A 25,993-nucleotide genomic window follows, 5' to 3' on the forward strand; every position below is an offset into this window, starting at 1 on the left:
TAGTTCCGTTATTATCCACATATTGTGTTCTTTCTTCTAGGTATGAAGATCTTATACCGCACACCCCTGTAGTTTGTGGCGACACCTTTATCTCTCTAATGGTACCTGTCCACCTGTGAGAAAATAGTCTCGAGAGCAGTCTCGAGCACTCTTCGACACAAGTCAATACTAGTCTCCGAGACATCGTACGAACCGGTTCATCCATCGGATGATTATTGGCATTACAAAAAGTGAGGACCGATAGGACAGCCGTCGTATCATCGTACCGTTGGACAAACGAAGACATGATGTGACAAGCTGAATATGTGACTCATAGACATAGAGACGTGGACTGTGCCTTCCCTTTCTATCTATGCATGAAATACGGCCGAAAAAAGTGACAGAGAGAAACCCACGTCGGGCATGCAGTCGTCATTTTCTAGAATTTTGATTGGTCCACACTCACCTCTATGTGAACAAAATATACAGGTAAATGCCCGACGATCATTTCTCTCTTTCTATAAAAAAGACAATTTCATGCTGACATTGCTCAGTCCATGTCTCTATGTCTATGCTGTGACCACGGCCTTCTAAACCCCTTTCTTTAGAAGTCTTTAGAAGGCCGTGCTGTGACTACACGTCTGTTAAGTATAGATGGCGCCAGCCAGGCAAATAACTTGAAAGATGGAACAAAAATAAGAATGTGTTCTTTAAACGTCATGAGTTTTAGTTCAACGTAGCAAATATCATTTTGTGGATCTTTTAGACAGAGTTGTATTTAGCCAAATCACCCAATTTTTAGAATTTTACAAATACTTTGATTTTTGAATATCAAATTACCTAAGGAAATATGAAAAATACTTTTATTAAAATTAAAAAAAGGCCAAAACTTCCCAATAGTGCGAGCGTTCAACTTACTTTCAACAGTTGGGTTCTTCGAATTTCTGTTTTTTATAGTATGATGGCTTATAATGAGGAAATTAGAAAATGTGGGTGGAATTTTATGTTCGGAGAAGATTAACCACAACAATGAAAAATTGTATTACGAAAATTATTGAATTCGATTGAATCCTTTGCGAGATGAAATTTCATTTTTTATGAATTTTCAACAGTCTTTATCCTTTCAATCGAGCCGAATTGGAAAAAATGATAAAGGGAGAAAGTGCTTTTTTTGACCTCAAGAATTTTGTATTTCTGTACAGTTCAAAGAGTAATCCTGAATAAGGTGGCGTTACCTTTTGACGTAGAATGAAAACTTATTTGAGACCTGGGATGCCATCATTACATTTCGATCAATAGGGTGAAAGCATCTCTCGTTAACTAAGTTCCTGATTGATGTGAGGAACTAATGCTAATTTCGATACACAGCAACTACAAATCTCTGTGCCCTTTGATGTTTTCTTCCGATAAAAAGCAAAATTCGAATTATCGTCATTACAGAAGCCAAGCCATTTAATTTTCTCGATCAAAGAATCAAAGAAATGACTAGAAATGCAGAGTTGATTACGTACAGCAGGAAATGAGAAACTTCCCCTAATTAGAAAAGTGGGTGATATTACCTAACTCAAACAAGGTTTCGCAATCCAGCCAAAAGAAAAGAGCCGATGCCACCTTATGCATGGAATGAATGCGAAAATATCGTGTAGTTGTTTGCTCCCTGATTTACTACGAACTGATAGATCGCACATGTTGAATGGAATCACGTTTAACAAAAAAAGTATAAGCACAAAAAGTATTTTGCTGGAGAATTTGCTACCTCCGTTATCACTTTTGAAGTGAAGGATCATAATAGAATAGAATCCTTGCAATTGATTGGTTAAGTTTTGGTTTCAGCGTGACATCGATATTAGAATTGAGTATAGGTATACTCAATGCTATAAGTGAATCTTTGTTAATTGAGAAATATCTACCAACGAAACGTGTTTCATTAGCGGACTTCAACAATGGGCTTAATGAGTTTGCAACGTTTCGTTAAAAAAATTGACAACAAATAAAAAAACGCAATTCACCAACACCCATCAAATGAGTTGAAGATGCTCAAGCACTTTTATATCAATAAAAAAAAATATAATCCGTTGTCTATCGAATTAGATCAAAGAATTTTTCTACTACGGCAAGAAAATAGACTGCATACTTGCTACGGTAACAATTTATCTCTCACATGTACTGTTCACCATCTCTACCTAGCAATTTCTTTTTTTATTCTGTCTCTTCTCAGAGATTGAGAAAGCGATAATAAATTTGAAAAACAAAAAGAGTGCAAGGTAGGATCATATTTCAGTAAGAATGCTTAAAGTAGTTGCTCCAGTAATAAACAGTCATTTAATCAACTCATCCGTCACATGAGGAAAGTTCCCGATGATTCAAGAGCGGAAATCCTCATGACCTAACAAACTACCGTCCAATATCAATCCTATGTGTCTATTCGAAAGTTTTTGAAAAAATTTTATTTGCGAAAATGATAAATTTTATCAACAAATATGAAATATCACAATAGGCTCAGCATGGTTTCAGAAACGGCCATTCCACCCAATCTGCTTCACTCAGTTTCGTCGAAACTGCCCACGAGTGTTTGGCAAAAAATATTCAGCTAGCTGGGATATTTTTCGATCTCTTTTGCGCCTTCGATACCCTCAACTATGCCTATATTCTGGACAAGTGCTATAGTGTAAGTTTCAGAGGAATATTCTTAGACTGGTTACACAGTTTTCTGAACAAAAGAACTATGTCAGTCAAAGTAGAGGAATGCTATTCACGTGAACATGATTTAGAGGTGGGAGTTCCTCAGGGCTTCATGTTGGGACCTCTTCTCTTTTTATTATTTATAAGCGATTTGACCTTTTGTAGTAGTTATGCTAATAATACTTTCACGTTTCTTTTCGCTTAGGAAAAAAATTGAATAGTTCAGATATGATTTTTTTAATATAGTGAAAAAATTGAAATGTTGTATTCTACAAATGTCACCCATGTGATGAACAAATTGATAAACTGTTCGTATAAGATTCAAAGTGGTTGAAAGGTCATCTAGAAAGTGTTGATATAATGCCTATACATTTTGTTATATAGATTTATGATGTATTCAATGAAATAAGAGACCTAAAAAAACTTTTGAATACATGGAGAGGTTCGTGGGGTCTACGAAGTTTATTTCAAGAATCATTGACATCCCAGTAGGTCTTGAAAGACCAGACGCTGCCTTATATCTGGTCGTAAGGTTCAATAATTTCTGCAGTTTTAATCACAGAACTGGAATAAATAAATATAATCCATATAAGCATTTGAATAGCAAAAATATTCAAATTCAGAGCATATTAATCAGCATTCAGAATTGATACCATACTGTTTTCAATTTGTTTAATTGTTTATTAAGGACATAAACAGCAGTATAAAATTCAAATTATCGTCGGTCAGTGGCTTAGTGCATCAACAGGAAAGATTAACTAGTAAATTTGGTGTCCCCGTTTCCATAACCAGAGTATAGTCACTACCTTATTGGAGAATTCTCGAATAATGCAAATTGTCAGACAAGACGTCAAGAATTCAGGCCATCGAAAGAATAGGATTCAAAATTTGTGAAAGTGCATAGAGCGTTTGAAATTGAAAAACTGAGTGCAGGGGACATTAGTTGTTATAAGGTAATTTATGTTATTTAGTAAAGGTTTTGTATAAAGTTTTTTTTTATTGAATTAGAAACTGTTCAAAGTATTTAAAATTTATTTTTTATCAGAGCATTTAAAATTTTCACTATAAAAAGGGTAAGCTGAAAACCCTCTTTGAGAGTTGAAGTTCGGGCAATTCCAAATTTGAAATTAAAATTTAAAGAATTTTTTTAATGATGCTGTGGTTTCGTTTTCGTATTCAATTGATATAAAATTCAAAAAAAAGGTTAAAACGGACCATAACTGTTATAATAATAAATGATATGGGAACTTATGAGACTTTTATTTGACTGTTCTCCATCTTATGACAACTCGATAACTTATAATACATCTCCCCCAAGTCTCCCAGCTACTTTGCTCCATGAACTTCATCTTGTCAGTTATTGAATTTGTCTCATTTAACGAATTCTTCCTCTTGGGCATGTTTTCACAATATAAATCCTTTTTCTTTCATTATTTAATGACTATTATTAAATTCGTAATACCGACTGCGCCATGTTATGATAATAAATAATATGTGAACTTATGAGACTTTTATTTGACTGTTCTCTATCTTATGACAACTATCCATCATATTAACCTATAATACAACAATAACAATACCTATATATTGTTTAAATCAAGTGTTTGTTTCATTGATGTAGTTGATCGTTCACTTCGTTTCGTAATGGATTCAATACAGCGATTCTAACTGTTAAAATCGTTACCAATCTTGTTCATTGGTATGGAAATTCCACCTAAACACAGGTGAGATCCAGCCTATTGATCAACTCAACCCTCGATTCAACCCGAACTTCCATCTCGTTGTGATTGCCTGAATGCAGCTATGAACTTTCTTGAACATGCATTTTCACTTTATATTTCGCAGTTGTAAATTTCGTAACTGTAAACTTTTCGCCGTAAACCCGTCACTGTAACGGAGGTAATGGGAATATTCAATTTCGGCATCAGCTCCAGATTTGCCCCTGACAGGTTTTTGGATGAGAGGGTGGCGAAACAACCCCGCGGGAGCTCATTGTGCTCCAACAGACGCGCGGCTGTTTCGCGTCATTAAGTTCGAATAAAATTAAGTCATTTGCAGGCATTGCCTCCACTTTGTGTCTCATCGAACACCAATTTCGTTTGTGCATCACCCTCGCAAGGTATAAAGCGATAATGGTGCTAATGAAGCCGGTTCGACTATTAATAATTATTATGATAACATTCGCCGCCTGAATCGCATGTATTATCAACTGATACCTGCATACCCCAACTGGAATATGCAGGATTAGAGACGAAATTTAATTTAATACATACGAATCACAACAAACGGCTACAGGGGGAGTGAAAAAAGGTTACAGTTACATCATGCAATGGACGATAGCCAGACCTTATCTCACGTCCTGAAATTTGAATTATAGCATCAAAATAATCAAATTTTATAAGGATGTTAAATTGATGCGGCCGATACTTGATTAAAATCCATAATTCTTGTTTACCTTTACAACACACTGTGATAGGGAAACACTGTGATTATACAGGGTGTGACGTAATGAATGGATAATATGGAGCCTGCGGGTAGAGGACTCTATGGCGGTTCAGAAAAATTTAACGTTTAGTAAAAGTGCCTAGGTTTTCGAGATGTAGGAGATTTTCGAAAATTCAAGAGAATTACACCCTTCGCCACTCGTTTTGCAGGCAAGACTCCAAATGAAGGAATTTTTTCAAACTGTTTTTTGGATATATATTATATATATTCTTTTTATATAGAGCATTACAATCTTGAACACCAAACAATAATTATAGCATGTGTATGAGATACAGTTTTAGCAGAGGTTAGCGTAACGGGGTACCATACAAATTGGTGTATGATACAAGAGCTTAGGGAAAAACCTCAGTAAAAAAACCCTTTCTCCCCGTGAGTGTAGTGTTCACGAAATAAGCTGAAATATTCCATATTGAAGGGCATCTCGCACTGCAAAAATTGATTCTTTCTCCAACAAAAAGAAAAATCCAGAAAGTCTTCTCCAAGATACCAGAAACTTTTATCTGAAATAAAGAGAAAACAAAAGATAGTATCAGAGGCGTAGCAAGCTCTTGTGACACCCGGGGCGGAATTTCAACATGTCGCCCCCCAACCTTACATAACATTGTTGAGCCTTGTTTGTTTGTTAACAAAATTACAAGTTTTTATTTGAAGTGTTTGAAACATTGGCATAGAGGTGTGAAGGGCAACACGTAAAATATTATATTTCAATGAAAAAAATCAGTTTTTTGCACAAATTCAATAACTTATCAGCATCTTTTCTTTCAGAACTTCTTTTTTCTGACTTTGCTCTCTGCAAACTGAGAAATAGTCTCATCAAAGTCGATCCCTCTGGCTACACCATGTTCATTGGATAAAGTAGCCAAGCAAGATAGTCGAGCTTGGCTCATAGTAGATCTGAGATAACTTTGGATAAGCTTAGTTTTGAAAAAACTCAGAAACACATAATGTAAGGTAAACTCCAAGTGCTAACGTTAAATTTGGAACAGAATCTGGAAACTCATACTCTACATTAAACTGCAATAGTCTCAAAGAACTCCACTTCAGAGCTTCTTCTTCAGGAACGCTAGCCGAACTTTTAAAAACCTCCTCAGACGTGGGATTTCTTTCAAAATGTCTTCTGAAGACATTTCTTCATAACTCCAAACTAAACTACCAACTAATTCTAGCAATTCAGTTTCTGAACTCTTCAGCAAGTTCTTGGTCTGCAAGATAGCACACCTGAGTGATATCACTTCCATGCCTTGGCAACGAGTGTTTATTTTTTGTTGAAACGTGTCAATGCACCCTAACATCGATCGTCCCATATCTTTTTCTCCGGCATAGATTTCCTTCTTCTGAAGGTTCTTCTTTTGGCGGTAGGAATTTTCATCTCGTCACAAATACCTTTCGGAAATTCCATTGCCATTTGCACAAGAATTTCCCTGTTTTCAATCAAAAAGGCCATTAAACTTCTCATTCTGATGAGGCACTTTTCGACACTGTAGGAATAAGTGTCGAAAAGTTCCTCATAAGAATGAGAAGTTTAAAAGCCTTTTTTCTTCTAGTGCACTATTCCATAGACTCAAATAGCACAAGAATGAAAAATCACATTCTGCAGTTAATAAAGTTTGAGCTGCTCTTCAAGTGTGGATAGTTTCTGAAGGGTCACAAAGTTCCTCAATGCTATATCGGCAATCTTCTTGGAACTTTGGAATACAGTCTTAACAGCTTCATACTGAGCACTTCACCTTGTCAGTCCTCCTGCTACTTCTCAACAGATCGACCTTCACTAAATTGCGAAAGTGTGCATATGTAGATTACCTAACTCTGCTCCTCATCCTATCACATTTCGAACTATCAAAACGCATGGGAAAACAAAACTCACCCAAATTGAGCTGCCAGCTGCCAGATCGAAGAGGTAGAATAATCTGGACCACTGATTCAATATTTTATTTCTGTACGATTATACGTACACCACGGCACCAATAACACAGCTAGTCTAGATTACCACAAAGAAGCACAAGCAATAAACGAGTAAACGGCGCTTGCGTATTATTGCAGTCGAATTTAGGTACTGACGCAGACGCACTGAGGATGAATGACGAAATTAAACTACTGGAAGAGGCAGGCGCAGTGGAAACATAATGGGTCATAAATCACTCCACCCGGACACTCGCTGCTCCTACTCTATTCAGCCCTGACTACAAGTTTCCTTCTCGACGCCATCGTACTCTTTGCTCACTGTTCCGCTCCTCGCTTAGTAGCCATTTTCAAAGATTAACCTTTCTCTTTGCCATTATACGATATCTATCCTAATAGATAATTGTACTTCACCAACAATTTTAGCGATCGTACGTAAACTATATCTAAAATCGCTCCGACTTAGATGTACTTCTTTATTCTTTGCTAGGAAAATAAGCTCTAATCAAATATAAGCCTCTCAAGATACATTTTTGTCACCCCCACAGAGCTGGCACCCGGGGCGGTCCGCCCCCTCCGCACCCCCCTTCCTACGCCTCTGGATAGTATTCCTGGATAGATGATCTATCGAATTTAATTCTTTATTTTTGAGGCGCATGAATTCTTCATAAAAAAGATCTAACTCAACTTTTCTGTTTTGCATTTTTTTTTTCATAATTTCAACCTAGCGCGGTGTAAAAAATAATATGGTTACCTGAGAGCCAATACAAGAAAAAACAAGCCCGTTTCATTGAGATTCCAAAATGGTATAACTCTCTGTATTCTCAGCATTTAATACAAAATAAATTCCTGTTGCAATCAGTTGAGGCCTAGTTTAATGTAAACACTGTTTCTAAAATTTTTAGCAGCTAAAATGAGAAATGCAAGCAGAATAAACTAGAGACTATAGAGCATGTATCAGAACTCATGGTGGCCAATTTAAACATAATTTGTGAAACTTTGTTCAATGAAACGATATTTTGAAATTGTTATTTTTTCTCGTTTTCTTTTATTATTGAACCCCAATGTTGTGAAATCAATATTTTCAAGTTAATTTCAAGTTATGAATTAAATTCCAGCATTTTTGTAACAAAGGTCTTGACTCAATGTAATGGAAATAAATTTTTAACTTTTTTCTTAATTACGAAAGTGCTAAAATTCACTTCGTTACTTGAAATTCGCTTAAAAACTATTAACTTTATAACTATAGGGCTTAATAAAGAATATGAGAGGAAAAAACAAATTTTAAAATATCGTTTAATTGAATCGAGTTTTACAAAAAGTGTTCAAAGTGGGCATCAGGAGCTCTACTAAATGCTTTACAACTTCTTATGAATAATTGCTTAATCTGCTTGCAAGTCTCATTTCAGTTGCTAAAAATTAAAGAAAGAGGCTTACATCAAACACCGCCCCCCCCCTATACGCCCTGTTCTGAATAAACTTCAGCGATTTGCACTTTTACTTTTTTGAGAATTTCTGAAAACGTTCTTTGAACATGAACTGCACATTCAAGGAAATGAAGGAATCAGCTCGTGAAAATGTTTCATGATTGATTTTTCACATTTTTAATGGAAGTACATAATGCATTTATTAAAATTTTCGGTTCACCTGAAAACGGCAATTTTTTTTTTCTGCACAATATACTTTTTTCGCATATTTAAATAATAGAACGATAGCTGTCAAATTTATTCACGTGTCAGACTACGAACTTTTCAGCCCATCTGTTATCTATTTCACTATAGACAACATGGATATATTTCCTCAGGCCAATTTCATGGAATGCAAATCAGAGAACTATTTCATTCATACATTTGAATTAAGAATAGATTGAGCATTCAGAAAATCTGAGCAAAACTTTTCAAAATTTGTCCAAGAAAAATAGTTCCATTTTCGGGAAAACCGGTAGTTGAAATGAAAAAAGTAATAGTCAAACTGGTCTATATATACCATTCAGTTTAGAAAACCAGTAGAATCGGCAGAAACAAAAAAAAATTTGTTTATCTGTTATAGTCCGTGTCACATAATAACACGAACAAGAAATTTTCGTGGGCACCGGTCCCAACGGTTACTCTGACACTACAGGCTGGCCCGTTTAAAATTCCCTATCACCTTATCTGAGAAATTGTAATCTACAAAAAATATTTAGTTTAACAAAAAAGTTGTTCATGTTCTTTCGAACTTTACTTTTTTGATAAAAAAATAAAAAACTCAATGTCTGTACAGGGTGGGCAAATTTCGATGTTTTAGCACTACAGTTTTTAAACCAGAGGAGATACACAAAATCTGATACCCCATTCTCGTTCTCTTTTTCTCAGAAACTAACAATTGTAGTAGTCATTTTTGGCCACTTTCTTTTGTTTTCGAGTTATAAGCAAAAATTTGAAAAATGGCGATATTGAAATGAATTTATATCTCCGCTAATACTGATGATAGAGCTCTGAAATTGAAACATTATACAGGCACTTTTTTACGTAGAATCCAGTGGCGTGCTCGCCTTTTTAGCAGGATTTTTAATTACGAAGCTATTACCCAAAGTTAAGTTTTCTTAAATGAGAACACTAGTTTTCTGTGCAATTTTTTGAAAGCTTAATTTTTTCTGATTTCAAAAATATATAACATCATATGATTTGTGTCAATATAAATGATAGAAAATGGTCAAAAACCATTTTTCTCAATATTTCTATGGTTTCAACTTTTGATGATCACAGAAACATATAGCATCGTATGATTACCACTGTCTCCTTCTATAAGTTTTTTCATTATTATGAAAATTTATCAAATATATCTTCATTCAAATTTTGTGAAAATTGGTAAAAAGCATGGAAAGAATGACATTGCCGGAAGGAGACTGCTTTCGTTATAGGAAACTTTTTCTGTGCTCGTCAAAAGTTGAAACCATAGAAATATTGAGAAAAAAGGTTTTTGACCATTTTCTATCATTTATATTGATACAATCCATATGATGTTATATATTTTTGAAATCAGAAAAAATTAAGCTTTCAAACAATTGCACAGAAAATTAGTGTTCCCAGTTAAAAAAACATAACTTTGGGTAATAGCTTCGTAATTAAAAATCCTGCTAAAAAGGCGAGCACGCCACTGGATTCTACGTAAAAAAGTGCCTGTATAATGTTTCAATTTCAGAGCTCTATCATCAGTATTAGCGGAGATATAAATGTATTTCGATATCGCCATTTTTCCAATTTTTGCTTATAACTCGAAAACAAAAGAAAGTGGCCAAAAATCACTACTACTATTGTAAGTTTCTCAGAAAAAGAGAACGAGAATGGGGTATCAGATTTTGTCTATCTCCTCTGGTTTAAAAGCTGTAGTGCAAAAACATCGAAATTTGCCCACCCTGTACATGGTGGTAACAAAAAGTTACCTTTAGTTAAATGGAACACCCTGTATATGATTAGATATTTGAATAGTACTTGTTAGATATTTGAATAGTACTTGTTAGATATTTGAATAGTACTTGAAAAGATATTTTCAAAAACATAGGACAAAGAGGGTCTACGATTTTCTGTTTTTGACTTATAAGCATTTATCTGTCAAAAAGTGTCCAACTTCAAAGGTCTGTAAACAGGGCCGCCGTCAAGACCGACAAACCGGGCACCCTGCCGGGGCGACACATTCTGGGGGCGGCATATCAGTTGATAAAACGATACCAATTTTTTCACACAAAATTGTTTTTTTTTTTAAATCGAAAAGACGAACAGTATCAGTTATTAGAGTGAAATCGAAAAGGCGACTTTTTGCGCTTCGTCGTCAAACAATTCACATATGTTCTCAAGGTACCGAATAAAAACGCATTTCAACCAGAAACAAGGGGAATACCGCCAGATGGAAAACGATCAAAGATGCCGCATTCTACTCATAAATAACTATCAAAGTCAGCCTGCAAATATCTCCACCTCAGCGGTGAGCAGCGGTTGAGATATTGTTCTCTAGCCAGTCGGTCCCTTTGATAAACGTCACGGACTGTATTGTTTTTGGGATTTGGGACGGCTTCCAGGATAATTCAGAAATAATTTTTATATTCTGTTAGCCGAATTCCGAATTCGAATGTTGATTTCTGGGAGGGATTTAAAATACTTGAGAAGTTCCTATCAACCCTTTATAATAGTATATCGTGTTTATACGAAATGAGACTGTTGAAGATTTTCATATATCTCTTTATCTGTGGAGTTTAGAATTTCAAATTGAATCATATTGAAGGTCAGTTCTACATCTGTGTTTTTCAAATGTTTCACTGTAAGTATTTTACTGTATGATACCGGCGCCGGCGTAGTAGATATATAACCCACTCTTTTGTGTCCCTTTTTTTTATCGTTTTTTAGATTTAACATTCACTAAGGCATATCAAATTATAAAAAATACTTTCCTCTAAATATCTACATTTTGAACATGTTCTACGTTATTCCATAAAGAATGATGTACTTGAACTAAATATAGTCACAGCAAGGCGGCAAAATATCATTTTGCGGGGGCGGCAAAACTTTATTTTTCCGGGGCGGCAAAATGTCTGGCAGTGGCCCTGCCTGTGAAATATATTCTATGGAACCTAGAAAGTCCTGCATGGTGAAAAAAAAACTGTAATTTAGTCCTCTTCTTATCAATACTTTTAAACTTCGAAGTTTACAAGCAAGTAATCAGTGTTGCCAACATTTGAAAATTGTAGTTACTCTCAATTTTTTTAAATGGAACACCCTATATATTAATACATTTTCTTCTTAAGCGTTCCAAGAGCTATTTGATGATATAACATATAATGGGTCTCCTGGTCATAGCTTAAGAGTTACAAGTAATTTACTCTGGTAAATCTAGAATATTGGTATCATTGAGTAATGAATGAGTAAAATCGTATCCATACCAATATAAAAAAAATATGTGTCAAAGCTAGAAATGTCAGCTCTAGATCATGGAGATAATTTCAGCTGCTATAGCTTTCTATATAAAAATCCACTAATAAGAATCAAATAACATTTTTTTCAACTAAATTGATTAGTCGCTCTTAAATTAAGACTATGAGACCTATGAAATGATACATTATCAAATAGCTCTTGAAATTCTCCAATTGAAAATGTATTAATATATGGGGTGTTCCAATTAAAAAAATTGAGAAAACCTACAATTTTCAAATGTTGGCAAAACTGATTTCTTGTTGGTATTATTCGAAATTTGAGAGCATTTGTGAGTAGAAGACTAAATTACAAATTTCTTGACTTTCTAGGATACTTTTTGACAGATAAATACTCGTAAGTCAAAAACGAAAAATCACAGACCCCCTTGACCCATATTTTTGTAAATGTCTTTTCAAGCTCTATTCAAATATCTAATAATATATTCAACAAAACATAACGTTTTGTCACCACCATGTATACAATTGTTTTTCTTTTCAAAATTTATCAAAAATATGAAGTTCGAAAGAGCGTGAACAACTTTTACACGAAATTTTTTTTTGTATCCATTATACTTTTACACTTTACAGATAAGAGGATAAGGAATTTCAAACGGGCCATCCTGTACACGCGGTCACCCTTCACGTAAGCGACAACGAGAACAAGCTAAGCACGCGGATCCGTTCTGTGTAACCACAGAACGGATCCGCATCGAAACAGTAGAAATAGCAGTAGTTTGGAGCATTATTTTGTGGCACAATGAAAAAACTCAAGTTTGGAGAACATTCGCGGTTATATATTACATTATCTCATCACGGATCATTACCCAATTTTTCTCACGATTGAAGTTGGACTGCAAGTGACTGAACAGAATACACGTAGCAAGACATTCACTGATTATAACTCGTTGAATATTGATTTGGCGGATGAGAAATGGAACCAGGTATATGGGGAAAACGACTAAACCTAAAAATGGAATATTTCATAAAAATATTACGGAAAGACATAAAAAATAACATTAAGTTAGTTGTGTGAAGTAGAAATAATTTCTCGAAAAATACATGGATACAAAGGCTCTTCTCAAGTCAATAAATGAAAATAACAAACTTTATACTTTACTTCGAAAGAGTCACTTGATACAAACTTTAAAAGTAAATATTCAGGGTGTCCCAAGCTCGAGTGCCTATAAGACGTTTCTGGAGAACTGGACAATCGAAATCTGTAAATTGGAATTATGATATTTGTTTTGGCGAATTATAATGGACTGTATAGGTTTTAAAAGTAATGTGGAAATTGCTGAGAATTCAACTCACCAAAAACCAAATCCTTGAGCTAGCGTATGTTACCCTTCGTGAATCACTGGATAAAGGTTGGCTTGTAGGGTAGAAAAGGGAGCGAAGGTGTTCAACAAGCACCCTTTCTGCTATTTTCCTTTTGTCGGCTTCCACACAAGACTGGAAGACACTATTGGCACTTTTTTCTATTGCGAATAAAACTATATTTTGTTACGTTTTTTTTCTGCTCAAGAGAAATGAATTCAAATCGTAACACAAAATGAGAATATGGTGCTCGCGGCTTAGCTCTAGTGAAGAAGGGGTGGATTTCTTTAGTTTTTCACGATGTTCTGAAATAATCAACTCAAACAAAAATAGGGGGGGGGCGCCAGATAGTTTTAATAAAAATATTTAATATACAATTAACAGTCCCTACTTTTCTATTATAGTTCCCAAAACTACCAAATTTAATGAAAGATTTTGAAGAGAAAAGTGTTATGATTTTGAAGTTGAATTCAGATATATCTATGAATGAGTTTTAATTAGGTGCACCACAAGTGAATGGATGGAATATATGAATGCCGGCGTTCATGTACAAATATCTTCACAGTGATCAAAATATCTTCAAAAAGTATTCAAAATTATAGAAAGGTGTATTATAATTACATATGTCAAGAGAAGATAAATAACTATAATATATGAATATTCAGATTTCCGAATCAATAGATATATGGTCCAATATTATTATTTTAACTAAAATGTCCAACAAAAATAGTTCAGATTGTGAAATTATATAAGGAAAGTGAAAGATGCTACTCATCCAGAGAAAGAGATCCCGTAGATGATTATGAAGTTTGACTTCTTCCCGCTTCCAGCCAGAAAAGTTGTTCCAACACCTCGTATGGGGGTGCCTATAGGTCTCAGGAAACAGTTTGCACAAACCAACACGCCAAATTGTATGCTTATCAAAAGAAGCCTGCAATAAACTCTAATGAAGGCAAATGAAGAATAATGAATTATTCGTTACCTAAGATGGAAGGCGGCTTTTCTAGAGTTTTCTATCGAAGTATGTCGATTTATCCCGTACAAGACGGAGATTTTACTTGATTTCCAAAACAATATAAAATAAAATCAGCAAAATCCAATTGATTCAACAATTTTCCAAATTATCCAACACAACAGGTCGAAGAGAAAATCTTAATCGGAAACAGTTGATATCTGCTATACTCGATAAATACTAATAATTAAATTCACTTCATTAGTTTTATGCAGATGGAATATGGGACAAGTTTTTTTTGTTTAGTGAAAACGGATAAGAGAAGTTTTGTTGACTGCCTATACTTGAGGGGCGGAAAATGGAAATATATTCAATATTGGACCGAGAAGAATTGAACAAGAATACGAGTCAGCCGAAAATCAAAATGAGAAAGGGTGCTTCACAATTCCATTGTCGACTCAAACATTTTATGGAACGAAAAATATATGAATAAAATTTATAAAAACAATAAACGTTACAATTTGATAGCGGGTGAACTAAAGTTTTGGTATAGCGGATTTTCTATTTTAATAGCGAAAGTTTCTACAATTTATAGCGGAACTTCTAAGCGGGCGAACTAATATAATTTCGAATGAAAAGCGAAAGCAATATCCTTCAGCGTAAACAATTAATTCAATACTGAATTCATACGCTATCTGGTGAAGACGATATTGACAGATGTTCTCCTTATGTTTTCACGCAAGGAAAATTAAGAAAATAATAAATGCGCAAACATCCTCCCTCACCATTGGGGAATGGTACTCATTCTCCAATTATTAATGATTACCTAACGTATTAAAACTAAGATAAAATTACAAAAAAAATGAAAAGCTGTGCGTTCATTGTGTCGGCAAAGGACACAATTTGGTAACTGGCCTTTGATATGTTCCATGTTTCGTTCTGACAGAGGCGGCTCTAACAATACCGTCTTTTCCTGGAAAAACCTCAACTATGATACCTAAAGGCCATTGAAGGACAGGAGTATTTTCATTCATGAGAACAACTATTGTTCCGAGTGTGAGGGGACTTGAATTTTTTGTCCACTTCGTGCGTACCTGAAGTTGGCTCAAATACTCGTTCTTCCAACGCTTCCAGTACGACTGAACTATTTGATCCAGTAGTTGCTTTCTATTCAATCTATTCAAAGCGATATTTGAGACGTCAATTGATGGTAAGCACTGTAGCGTATTTAAAGTAAAATGAGCGGGCGTAAGCATTTCAGGATCGGATGGATCACTACTAATATACCCACATAAAGGGCGACTATTCAAAAGTGCTTCTATTCGGGCCAAAACAGTAGCGAATTCTTCATAACAAAGAATTTGATGTCCTATTGCCTTAAACAAATGGGTTTTCATCGATTTGACATTAATCTCCCATAAACCACCCATATGAGGCGCTAATGGAACATTAAATTTCCAACTAATCTGATTCTCAGTAAGAATGTTTTTGAGAGAATGTGTGTAATCGCTTGAATCGATGAATTTCTTCAAGGAATCTAAGTGGCGTTTTGCTCCTACAAAATTCGTTCCTCTATCCGAGTAAAGGGTCTGAATTGGGCCTCTTCTACTCAAAAATCTTTTGAGGCAATCTAAAAATGTGTCAGTAGATAAATCTGACGCAAGTTCTAAATGTAAAGCTTTGGTAGCCAAACAGATAAATAAACAAACATAAGCCTTTTCCGTTTTCACCCCTCTATGTCGAGTCAATGTAATTGAAAAAGGACCTGCATAATCAACCCCGGTATCTATAAATGGTTTTTGCGGAATATTTACTCGGTAAGGAGGTAAATTTCCCATCAATGGATAGGAAGCTTTAGGTTTGAATCTGAAACATATATTGCAAGCTCTGACTCTCTGACGAATCATAGTACGAGCGGAAATGATCCAATATTTTGTCCTTATCAAAGAATGCAGTAAATGTGAACCAGTATGGAAATTTTTTCTATGATAATTATCTATCAAAATTTTCACGAAATGTTCGTTTTTTGGAAGAAGATAAGGATGTCTATGATTTTAACCTATTTCTGCATTTGAGATACGGCCTCCTACACGAATAATCTCATCTTTATCCAGGAATGGCGATGAATTCCTTAAATTTGAGGGAATTATTCCTCCTTTTTTCAAACACAACAAAAGATCCGCAAACCGTATTTTCTGTAGTATTTTGATGAAATATTTTTCTGCTTCATCTAGATCAGAAATATCGATCTCTTTCCGATAAGGTAATAATTTGGTGAATCGTAATACGAAAACCATCGTGTTACATAACCTTCGGAATGATGAAAATTTGTGAATAAGAGAATAGAAAATATTCTCTGAAGTTTCAACTATAGAAACGAAAGTGAGTTTCTGTTTTTCAGGCAGATCATTAGGCAACTCTAAATTTTTAATACCTACTAAAGGCCACTTTTCAATGTCTTCCTTTAACCATTTCGGACCTGAGAGCCAAACATCCTTATTTTCTATGAATTCGCGGGGATACATTCCTCTTGAAATAATATCAGCCACATTTTCACGGCCCTGAACGAAAAACCAATTTCCTCTAGAAATGTTGGTTTGGATTAATGATACGCGATTAGCCACAAATGTTTGCCATCTATGAGGTGAACTCGAAATCCAAGCTAATGCGATCTGCGAATCACTGCAGGCATATATTCTTTCAACTTTACCTCTGGCGCGATATACGGATTCTACATACTTCATTAATTTGGACAACAACAAAGCAGCGCAAAGTTCCAGTCTTGGAATTGATATTACTTTTAAAGGAGCTACTTTTGATTTAGAATAAATTAAATTTACATAAACTTGTTGACCAACAACTATGCGTGAGTAAATGGCAGCACCGTATGAACCACTGCATGCGTCTGCGAAACCAATCAATGAAATGCAAATGTTATTGTTTGCTCCTAACCATCTAGGAATAGAAATATTTTTTAAAAGCGGAATTTCTGTTTCAAATTTTCTCCATCTATCTATTAAATTACTTGGAAGATTGGAATCCCAGTCTACCTTCAAAGCCCACAATTGCCGAATAAATAACTTGGCATATAAAATAACCGGACCCAAAATGCCCAGTGGATCGAAAATTCTACTTATTTTTGAAAGAATTACACGTTTGCTGAGTATCTTTTCTTCAACCAAAAAGTTTTCTATACTAAAAGACAATGAATCCGCCTCTGAATCCCACCGAATACCCAATACTTTCACCATTTCACTCTCATCGTTGAACTGAAAAATCGAAGAACGTTGTTCTATAGGAATATTCGATAATAATTCCTCCGAATTAGTGTGCCACTTTGTAATTTGGAAACCTCCTGACCTAAACATATCAGTAAGTTCAGAAAACAAGAGTTTTGCATCATCTTTATTATCCACACTAGTGGTTAAATCATCCACATACAAATCTCTGGAAACTATCTTTGAAGCGAGTGGAAATTTTTGTGATTCATCGGAAGCTAACTGTTGAACTAGAACTACTCGCAAAGCTAAAAACGGCGAGGACTTCACGCCGAAGGCAACTGTAGTCAATTCATAGATGTCAACTGATTCTTCGGGTGAAAAGCGCCACAATATCCTTTGAAATCGGTGATGGTCCTCAATTAATTTCACCTGTCTATACATTTGACATAAATCAGCAATGATAGCTATTTCGAAAATTCGAAAATTCAAAAAGAGTTGCACTATATCTATTTGCAGTCTAGGGCCTGCAAACAAGCAATCGTTCAACGAAAGGGAGTTTGGATTTGTTTTCAGGCTAGCATCGAATACGACTCTAACCGGAGTCGTAGTGGAATTTTTAAAAATAGCTTGATGCGGAATGAAATAGTTGAATGTTGAAATATTGTACATTTCCTGACTTTTGAAAAATTGTTGTGTCAAAAATTGGGATCGAGATTTCCCCATAATTTTCGTTTTTCAAATAAGGATCATATTTTTTTATGATTGCGTTGGATTCTGCGTAGAAGAAAAGGAAAACCGGTAAAGGCATGGAGTCCTTTCTTACCTGCATGGGTAAAGAACTCTTTTCCTACCTCCATGCTCCAAACAGTTACATTTATTCACTCGCTTTCATTTCTAACTTGACAACTGTGAAATGTGAATTTCTCCAAAGAGTAACAACTGTTACTCTTTGTAGAAGTTAGCTGTTATCACATCGTCACTCACACTCCTCACTAGTGTTCTTCGTCTGACAGGGTTGCCAAATGATCTACTTTCTTGAAACTCGCATCGGCTGCGCCATCTCTTGGCGACATGGAATAGTTCAAATTATAAAATATTTAGATTTCACGCCGTTTGGGTCAAAAGTATGTCTTGAAATATATAAATGATTCTAGTTGATATATTTGTCAATTGCGGTGATATTTACTATTCTGGGTAAGGATATATGTATATTTGGACTAAAAAAATAAATTATTCGCTGAAACACTTTAGGCTCAAACGACGCCTCATACATTAGTACCATACTTCATAGTTTGAGTAACATTCGTGAACTTTATTTTGAAAAATAGACTAACAATAGTTGACTTTTAATTAAAAATTGTTTTACTTACATGCTAGAAATGCTCCATTTATGATTTCAAACTTTGAAGTCGAGACTATAATCTTTTCTGTTTTATGGATATAGTAGCAAAAAAATTCTCAACAGCGTCGTTAATAATCTGCTCGAATAAATGTTTTTTTTTAATAGTAGATGATTGGACGTGGCTTTCCGAAAGTGTTCCCGAACGATATTGTTCCCAACGAGGCTATACACGTTCGCTTTTCAGTTTATGGCTGGAGTCGATTTTAATCCCTGCGGTGTAACAAGAATTCCTTTTTTCCTTTTTCTCGTACGCCACAGGAAACATTGAACTTGAAACGTCCAATGTCATTTGCTATTACGCATATAACTTTTATTTCGTTCTCGTTCTATGCTATATATACGAAAATGCTACCTTTCACGTCAAGGTAAATGAAGATTTGAAAACGTAAAAAATCAGATTAAATAGGGGTGTACGTCAGGGCGAAACCATATCTCCAAAATTATTCACGCTTTCTCTGGAGAACATTTTCAAATCGTTTCACTGGGAAACGAAAGGTATTAACATTGATGGATCGTTCTGATGGATCGTTCCTTAACCATCTCCGATTTACGGATGATATTGTCCTGATTAGAAGTGATGCCCAAGAACTGACCGAAATGCTAAAAGAATTGGCGGACGCCGCGGAAGAGGTTGGCTTAAAAATGAACATCTCGAAGACCAAGATAATGAGTAATATCGAGGAAGACATCTATTTACACTCTGCAAAGGTAGAAAACGTAACAGGATATATCCTGGTCATGCAATAAGATTGGGTAGATAGAATCAGATAGCGAAGTTGAGCAGGCGAATAAAACTGATATGGGTGGCTTTTGGAAAATTAAAACATATATTTAAGAACAACAACATCCTCATAAAATTGAAACAAAGAGTTTTTGATGCCTGTATATAGTGGCGACATATGGCCTTGAAAAATTGGAATAACAAAACGGTTTACGAGTAAACTGAGGATAGTGCAGACAGAGAGCTATGGAACGAGCGATGCTTGGTTTGAGCTTGAGGAATAAGGTATACGTACTACAGCGCGTGGCAGATCTGAAATGGCAACTGGCAATGGGTAGGACACGTGGCTCGACAAGATCCTAACAGGTGGACAAATAAACTTACACACTAGCGACCAAGACAAACAAAACGCAGCATTGAAAGACCGCTACGGAGTTGGTTAGACGATATAAGGGCTCAGGCGGGAAATGGATGGCATCGGGTGGCACAGGACAGATCGGAATGGAGACATTTGAAGGAAGCCTACGTCCAGGAGTGGATGAGGAAGAAGAAGAAGCCCTCTATGCTATAGGAAAAAGTGAAGCCGAATTGTTGTCTTAAGATGGCATTCGGATCCTAGCGACCGCGACTTAGCTGGCTTGGTCGCCTGTCGCGACCACTGGCATTCAGATCCTCGCGACCGAGACTTGCGACACGTAAACAGCTGAGGCCCGCGTCTCTGTTTATTCCATTTGAAGACTGAAGTGTGGTGAGACGGTTGTCTAATATAAAGCAATATGAAGCACGTTCTATCTGCAAATAAAGTGGAAGCTATCAAGCAATTAATGAAGGAGGAAGAGGAGGATGATGATATTCTCATGATGTTAGCAGTGCCCTCGGAAAAAAGGATGAAGATTGACTCAATTTTCACTTCTCGAGAAGAAGAAGGCTGCTTCCAAATTCTAATTAAACAACATTTACATTATAATGAGGAAAAATTCAGGGAGTACTGTCGATTGAATCATAAACAATTTGAATTTGTACTTAGTTTAATAAAGAAAGATATAATGCCAAAAAAAAATGGAAGATTTCTAGTAAGAAGCGAGCAGAAGCTCACATTGAGGTAAGAAAATAATTATCACAATCTACTTCTTCTAATTGAGTCTAATTATTATCTGATCGAGTGCTCAAATTTGTTGGTTGTCAAAGAGACAATACTGACAGGTGAGTCCAAACTGATCTCAATATTATAGTCCAAGATCCCAGAGCGACCAGACATAACTTATTTCCACACAGATGAAACTTTAGGATCTCAGTAGATTTTCATGTGCTTTGAATGCCTGCGAACTTGTGTAGCTTGCCTAGTGACACCTGGGTAGATACCAGGTGGCAAAGGTGACTAAAAATTAGTGTTACTTTACTTATTTTCACATGGCTGATTTTTATATATGTTTTAAAGAATATCATTCTGAAGTTATATTATAAGTGCCAGACACTTCCTATGGGCCAAAACTCTTGCCAGACACTTTGAAGATGCACAAAAAATATATAAATTTTACTTATTTTCACATGGCTGATTTTTATATATGTTTTAAAGAATATTATTCTGAAGTTATATTATAAGTGCAAGACACTTCCCATGGGCCAAAACTCTTGCCAGACTCTCTGAAGATACACAAAAAATAAATGAACTTTACTTATTTTCACATGTATGATGTTATAAAATATGCCATTGAAGTATAGGTGAATCCCTCCACTCCATCCACTCCACCAACTGCTGAGCTTTTCTGTGTTAAACAATCTTCATGTGGTAATAGTAGAAGTGAATAAAATGAGAGTTGTAGTACAATTAATTATTTTTGTGTCAAAATTCTTAGTGTACTGAATTGATCCTACTCCTCGTCCTCCTACCTTGGCTGAAATGTATGTTGAACACAAATTTCGCAAAATTTTCAATGTCCATCGAGAATATAATACTTGATTATTGAAGGCCTTCAGGGAAAACGAACATGTATTTTATTAAATTTTAATGAAACTTCCAATTTTATATAGGGAATAGTTTGATTTCGGATTCTCTAAACGTCTCTTCTTCCCTATAAAATCTGCCAAAAATCAAATAATCGAAAGAAAATTCTTTCAATCCGAATATTACAACTCTCATTTTATTCACTTCTACTATTACCACTTGAAGATTGTTTAACAAAGAAAAGCTCTGCAGTTGAAGTGGATGGAGTGGAGGGATTCACCTATACTTCAATGGCATATTTTATAACATCATACATGTGAAAATAAGTAAAGTTCATTTATTTTTTGTGCATCTTCAGAGCGTCTGGCAAGAGTTTTGGCCCATGGGAAGTGTCTGGCACTTATAATATAACTTCAGAATAATATTCTTTAAAACATATATAAAAATCAGCCATGTGCAAATAAGTAAAGTTCATATATTTTTTGTGCATCTTCAAAGTGCCTGGCAAGAGTTTTGGCCCATGGGAAGTGTCTGGCACTTATAATATAACTTCAGAATGATATTCTTTAAAACATATATAAAAATCAGCCATGTAAAAATAAGTAAAGTAACACTTATTTTTAGTCACCTTTGCCACCTGGTATCTGCCCAGGTGTCATGTGCTTTAGCACATGAGAATCTACTGAGATCCTAAAGTTTCATTTGTGTGAAAATAAGTTATGTCTGGACGCTCTGGGATCTTACTCTATTACTTAAATTAGTCATTTCATTCAGGCTTTTTGATTCATGCTCTAGCAGTAAATTGAAAACTTTTGCTTTTATCTCCACTCTTGAAGCTGGTGTCAGTTTCTTCAAAACTGAACCTATATTCGTATATAGGTTTTGCTCGTGCAAAATATATCAATGTCATCCTTATCAGGAACTGGCTCCTGTGCAGTTAATAATTTAATTTCCTCTTGTCTCTGTTTATCCCTTTCTTTCCAATACTCTAACAATGATGATTGTAAGCTATTCTCCTGCTTACGTTTTCTACTTTTCTTCTCCAATCCAGCTGATCCTATTTCCGCTCTGATTGTTCCTTCATTACTTGCTCCTTCCTCACTTCTTTCTTCTGTACTCCTTTCTCCCAATCCGCTCGGGCCGGCTGTATTTGTTCTGTCTATTACTTCTTCACCACCATCATGTACATCTTGAACAGTGGCAATACTCAATCTTTCTGAAGGAACTTTATCTAGAAAATTAAGCCGTTCGAACAGTGTCCATTTAGTCGATTTAGATAGAGCTGATGACCCTGTGGGTAATTTCTTGTTCCTTTTGCATCTATTATAAGAATCTCTTATATATTTCCACCTTTTCCTGACTTCATTATCTGTAATAAACATATTTCGTTTCAGATTCATAGCCATTGGAGAATCCTATGCGTCACTAGAATATAACTATCGTATATCAGCGAGTTATATAAGCAGAATAGTGAAGGATGTACTAGCAAGTCTACGGAAACATTTAGTGCCACTTTTATTATCAGTGCCTACAGAAGATCATCTGAAGCAGGTAGCAGGTGACTTTTGGAATCGATGGAATTTCCCTAACTGCTTTGGGGCTATCGATGGAAAACATGTGGGCGTGAAAGCTCCAAATAACACTGGTTCGCTATTTTTCAACTACAAGGAATATTATTCAATTGTACTCCTGGCGATAGTAGATGCCAATTACAAATTTATTGCTGTTGACGTGGGATCTTATGGTAAGGAAGGAGATAGTGGAATTTTTCGGAAATCCCGTATAGGAAAAAAAATTGCGAGCAATCAATTCAATACTCCAGGGCCCGCAAATCTTCCAGGAACAGACATTATGATTCCACATGTTTTAGTTGGCGATGAAGCGTTTGCCCTCGATAACTATATGATGAACATTTTATAGAAATGACGCGAGAATAGATCGTGATGAAGCTATTTTCAATTACAGACTTTGCAGAGCTAAAAGAGTGACAGAAAATTCATTCGCGTTATTATCTCAGGTATTCAGAATATTTTACACACCTATATCAGTCAGACCAGATGTAACTGATGATCTGATTTTGACAGCTTGTTGTCTACATAATTTACTACGGGATGCTTATTTAGAAAAAAATGGTGTTCCGTATTATAATTATGATCCATAAATTTATCAGCCTTCAGAAAAGATGTTACCAATGTCAAGAAGAGGTGGCTTTGCAAGTCTAGCTGCATTCGAAATTCGTGATTCTTTGAAAAACTTTTTCTCCAGTCCAGCTGGTCAAGTTTCATGGCAAGAAGATTGTATCGATAGAAGAAACTAGATTGAATTCGAATTTCCAATGCTCCAAATTTTCCAAAAACATTCAGTTATGTTGTCCATAAATGTTTCATTGAAAAAAAAAAAAAATAAAATAAGGCGTACCTACTTGTTTTATCCATCATTTTTCCAATATTATCCCATATGTTCTCTCTCACAATGCCGTCCTTATATGATTCTAACCTTACATCATATAAGGGCGGGTTTCTGGAAATTAATTCTATAAATATCTCATCCTCTTGCGGAGAAAACGAAGACATTTTTATACGCTCTTCTCCTCGGTCGCGAGACAGCACTGCTCCTGGTGCGACCAGGTCGCGAGACCAAAGCCACTCGACAGCGACGCCCACTGGTCGCCTGTCGCGGTCGCTAGGATCCGTCGGGGCTTGATAGAATGAATATGTACGAGCAGTACGTCGTCTGTCGCGGGTGTTGGTCGCAGGTCGCGGTCGCGCGTCGCGGTCGCTAGGATCCGAATGCCACCTACACACAGGCGCGAATTAGAAGTGCGAAAATGACAATCAAGATACATCTTCGACTTTGAATTACTGATTGAATTTGAATAATGAATTATTTCAAATTCTCATGTACAAAGTTTGAAAAATTTTTCATTCGAGATAAAAGTTCATAAGTGCCGTCAGAATTTTTCTTCAACTCGGGTTTTTAAAATCGGTTTAGCCCTGAACTATAAAGGCCAATCCTATCTTCGAGGTTAACATTCCAAACCTATACAACCTTTCCGAATTTCAACTTTCCACGGCTTTTGTTTCGGAACAATGTTTCAATGGACCAGGATCCACGATTCGAAATTTTTTCCTCAATTGTTCACAACAATTTTGCCTATATTTTGCGATACCCAGTAATTACACAAACTTCGAATTATTTTTAGGATAAATTTATATTCGAAAATATTTAAAGGTAGCTGCTATGCCATTTCGACAAATTATTCCGACGACAATCTATGATCAGAAACTCAAACCTGACTTTTCATGACATTTTTATCATATACATCCTAATGAGATCGTGTTTTTTATTTATACTCATTTTATACGTTTTTTGTTATGTTCACGTAGCCTGTAGTGAAACAACAACATTTTTACCAGTTGTTTCCAAAGTGGTCACAAATTCAGAAATCAAGGACCGGGATAAACGTGACGAGAAAGTTGAACAGAATGAAGACGACAATGAAGATGAAGAGGAAATAACGACTGAGGATGATAATTCTAGAGAAAAAAGAAAGAAAAAGGGACCGAAGGTAGGAAGAGAGATTGTTTTTACTCAGCAATAATAGACTTGTGGATTTTGAGTGCGGGGCGTAGGGGGTGAGAAATATCAAATTCAAAAAAGCATACGATGAGTGAATTTTGAAATTAAAAATCGACGGGTGCCAGGATTTTCCTTGAAATTCTTCGTACAAGAATGATTCACGAGTTACGTTACTTTTTCGGCACGTTGTATAATATAATATAATAGTAATCGGAAATATCCCCATCGCATTACTAATGTGTAACTGTTTCATTTCAGGTCTGGGATAGATGGAGCAAATGGAGCGAATGCAGCGTGACTTGTGGAATGGGGAAGCAGACACGTTGGAGACATTGCATAGCTGGAGATTGTGCCCCTGGAGAGAAGGAGGCTCAAATAAAAACGTGTATCATGCCTCCATGTTAATTTTAATTTATATTATATATTTTCTTTTTCTGTTACAGAAATATATAGTGGCTTTATAGTTAGACACATTGATTTTTATCGCACACAGAAATCAGTTCCTGAATTCACATTTATCTGTATTTTTCGATGATTATTGATTACATTATACAGGGTGCAGGGTGTTGAAATACAAATACGAAAGTTTTCAGGAAATAATTCCTTGGCCAAAAATAAAACTAGTTTTTTATTTGCAAATTTTTATCCCCTAGCTGGAACAACAAGGTACTTAGACATACAGGGTGGTCCAACGAAAACTTAACACGTCGATTTTCCGACTTTTGAATGAAAATGTAGAAATCACTCGGACCCGTCTATTTTATCTTTTATAGGTTAAGCTCTTCTTTGGTTACATTTAAATCTTCACCTGATCTCTAGGTCTTCGGTGGTAGGTTCTTGACCATC

General features: G+C 35.5%; 2 protein-coding genes across 4 annotated transcripts in view; one reads left to right on the forward strand and one right to left on the reverse strand.

Moving 5' to 3' along the window:
* Positions 1 to 25,993, reverse strand: part of LOC123314451 (protein-tyrosine sulfotransferase) — a 445,878-nt gene that overhangs the window by 216,619 nt on the left and 203,266 nt on the right. The gene's annotated exons all lie outside the window — the stretch shown is intronic.
* On the forward strand, positions 24,842 to 25,616 carry LOC123314452 (spondin-1-like). Its single transcript, XM_044899753.1, has 2 exons — positions 24,842 to 25,136; positions 25,406 to 25,616. Exons 1-2 carry the CDS (start codon positions 24,843 to 24,845, stop codon positions 25,550 to 25,552), a joined length of 441 nt encoding a protein of 146 aa, XP_044755688.1. The 5' UTR covers position 24,842; the 3' UTR covers positions 25,553 to 25,616.

The sequence above is a fragment of the Coccinella septempunctata genome, chromosome 5, assembly GCF_907165205.1.
Source record: "Coccinella septempunctata chromosome 5, icCocSept1.1, whole genome shotgun sequence".
NCBI classification, from domain to species: Eukaryota; Metazoa; Arthropoda; class Insecta; order Coleoptera; family Coccinellidae; genus Coccinella; species Coccinella septempunctata.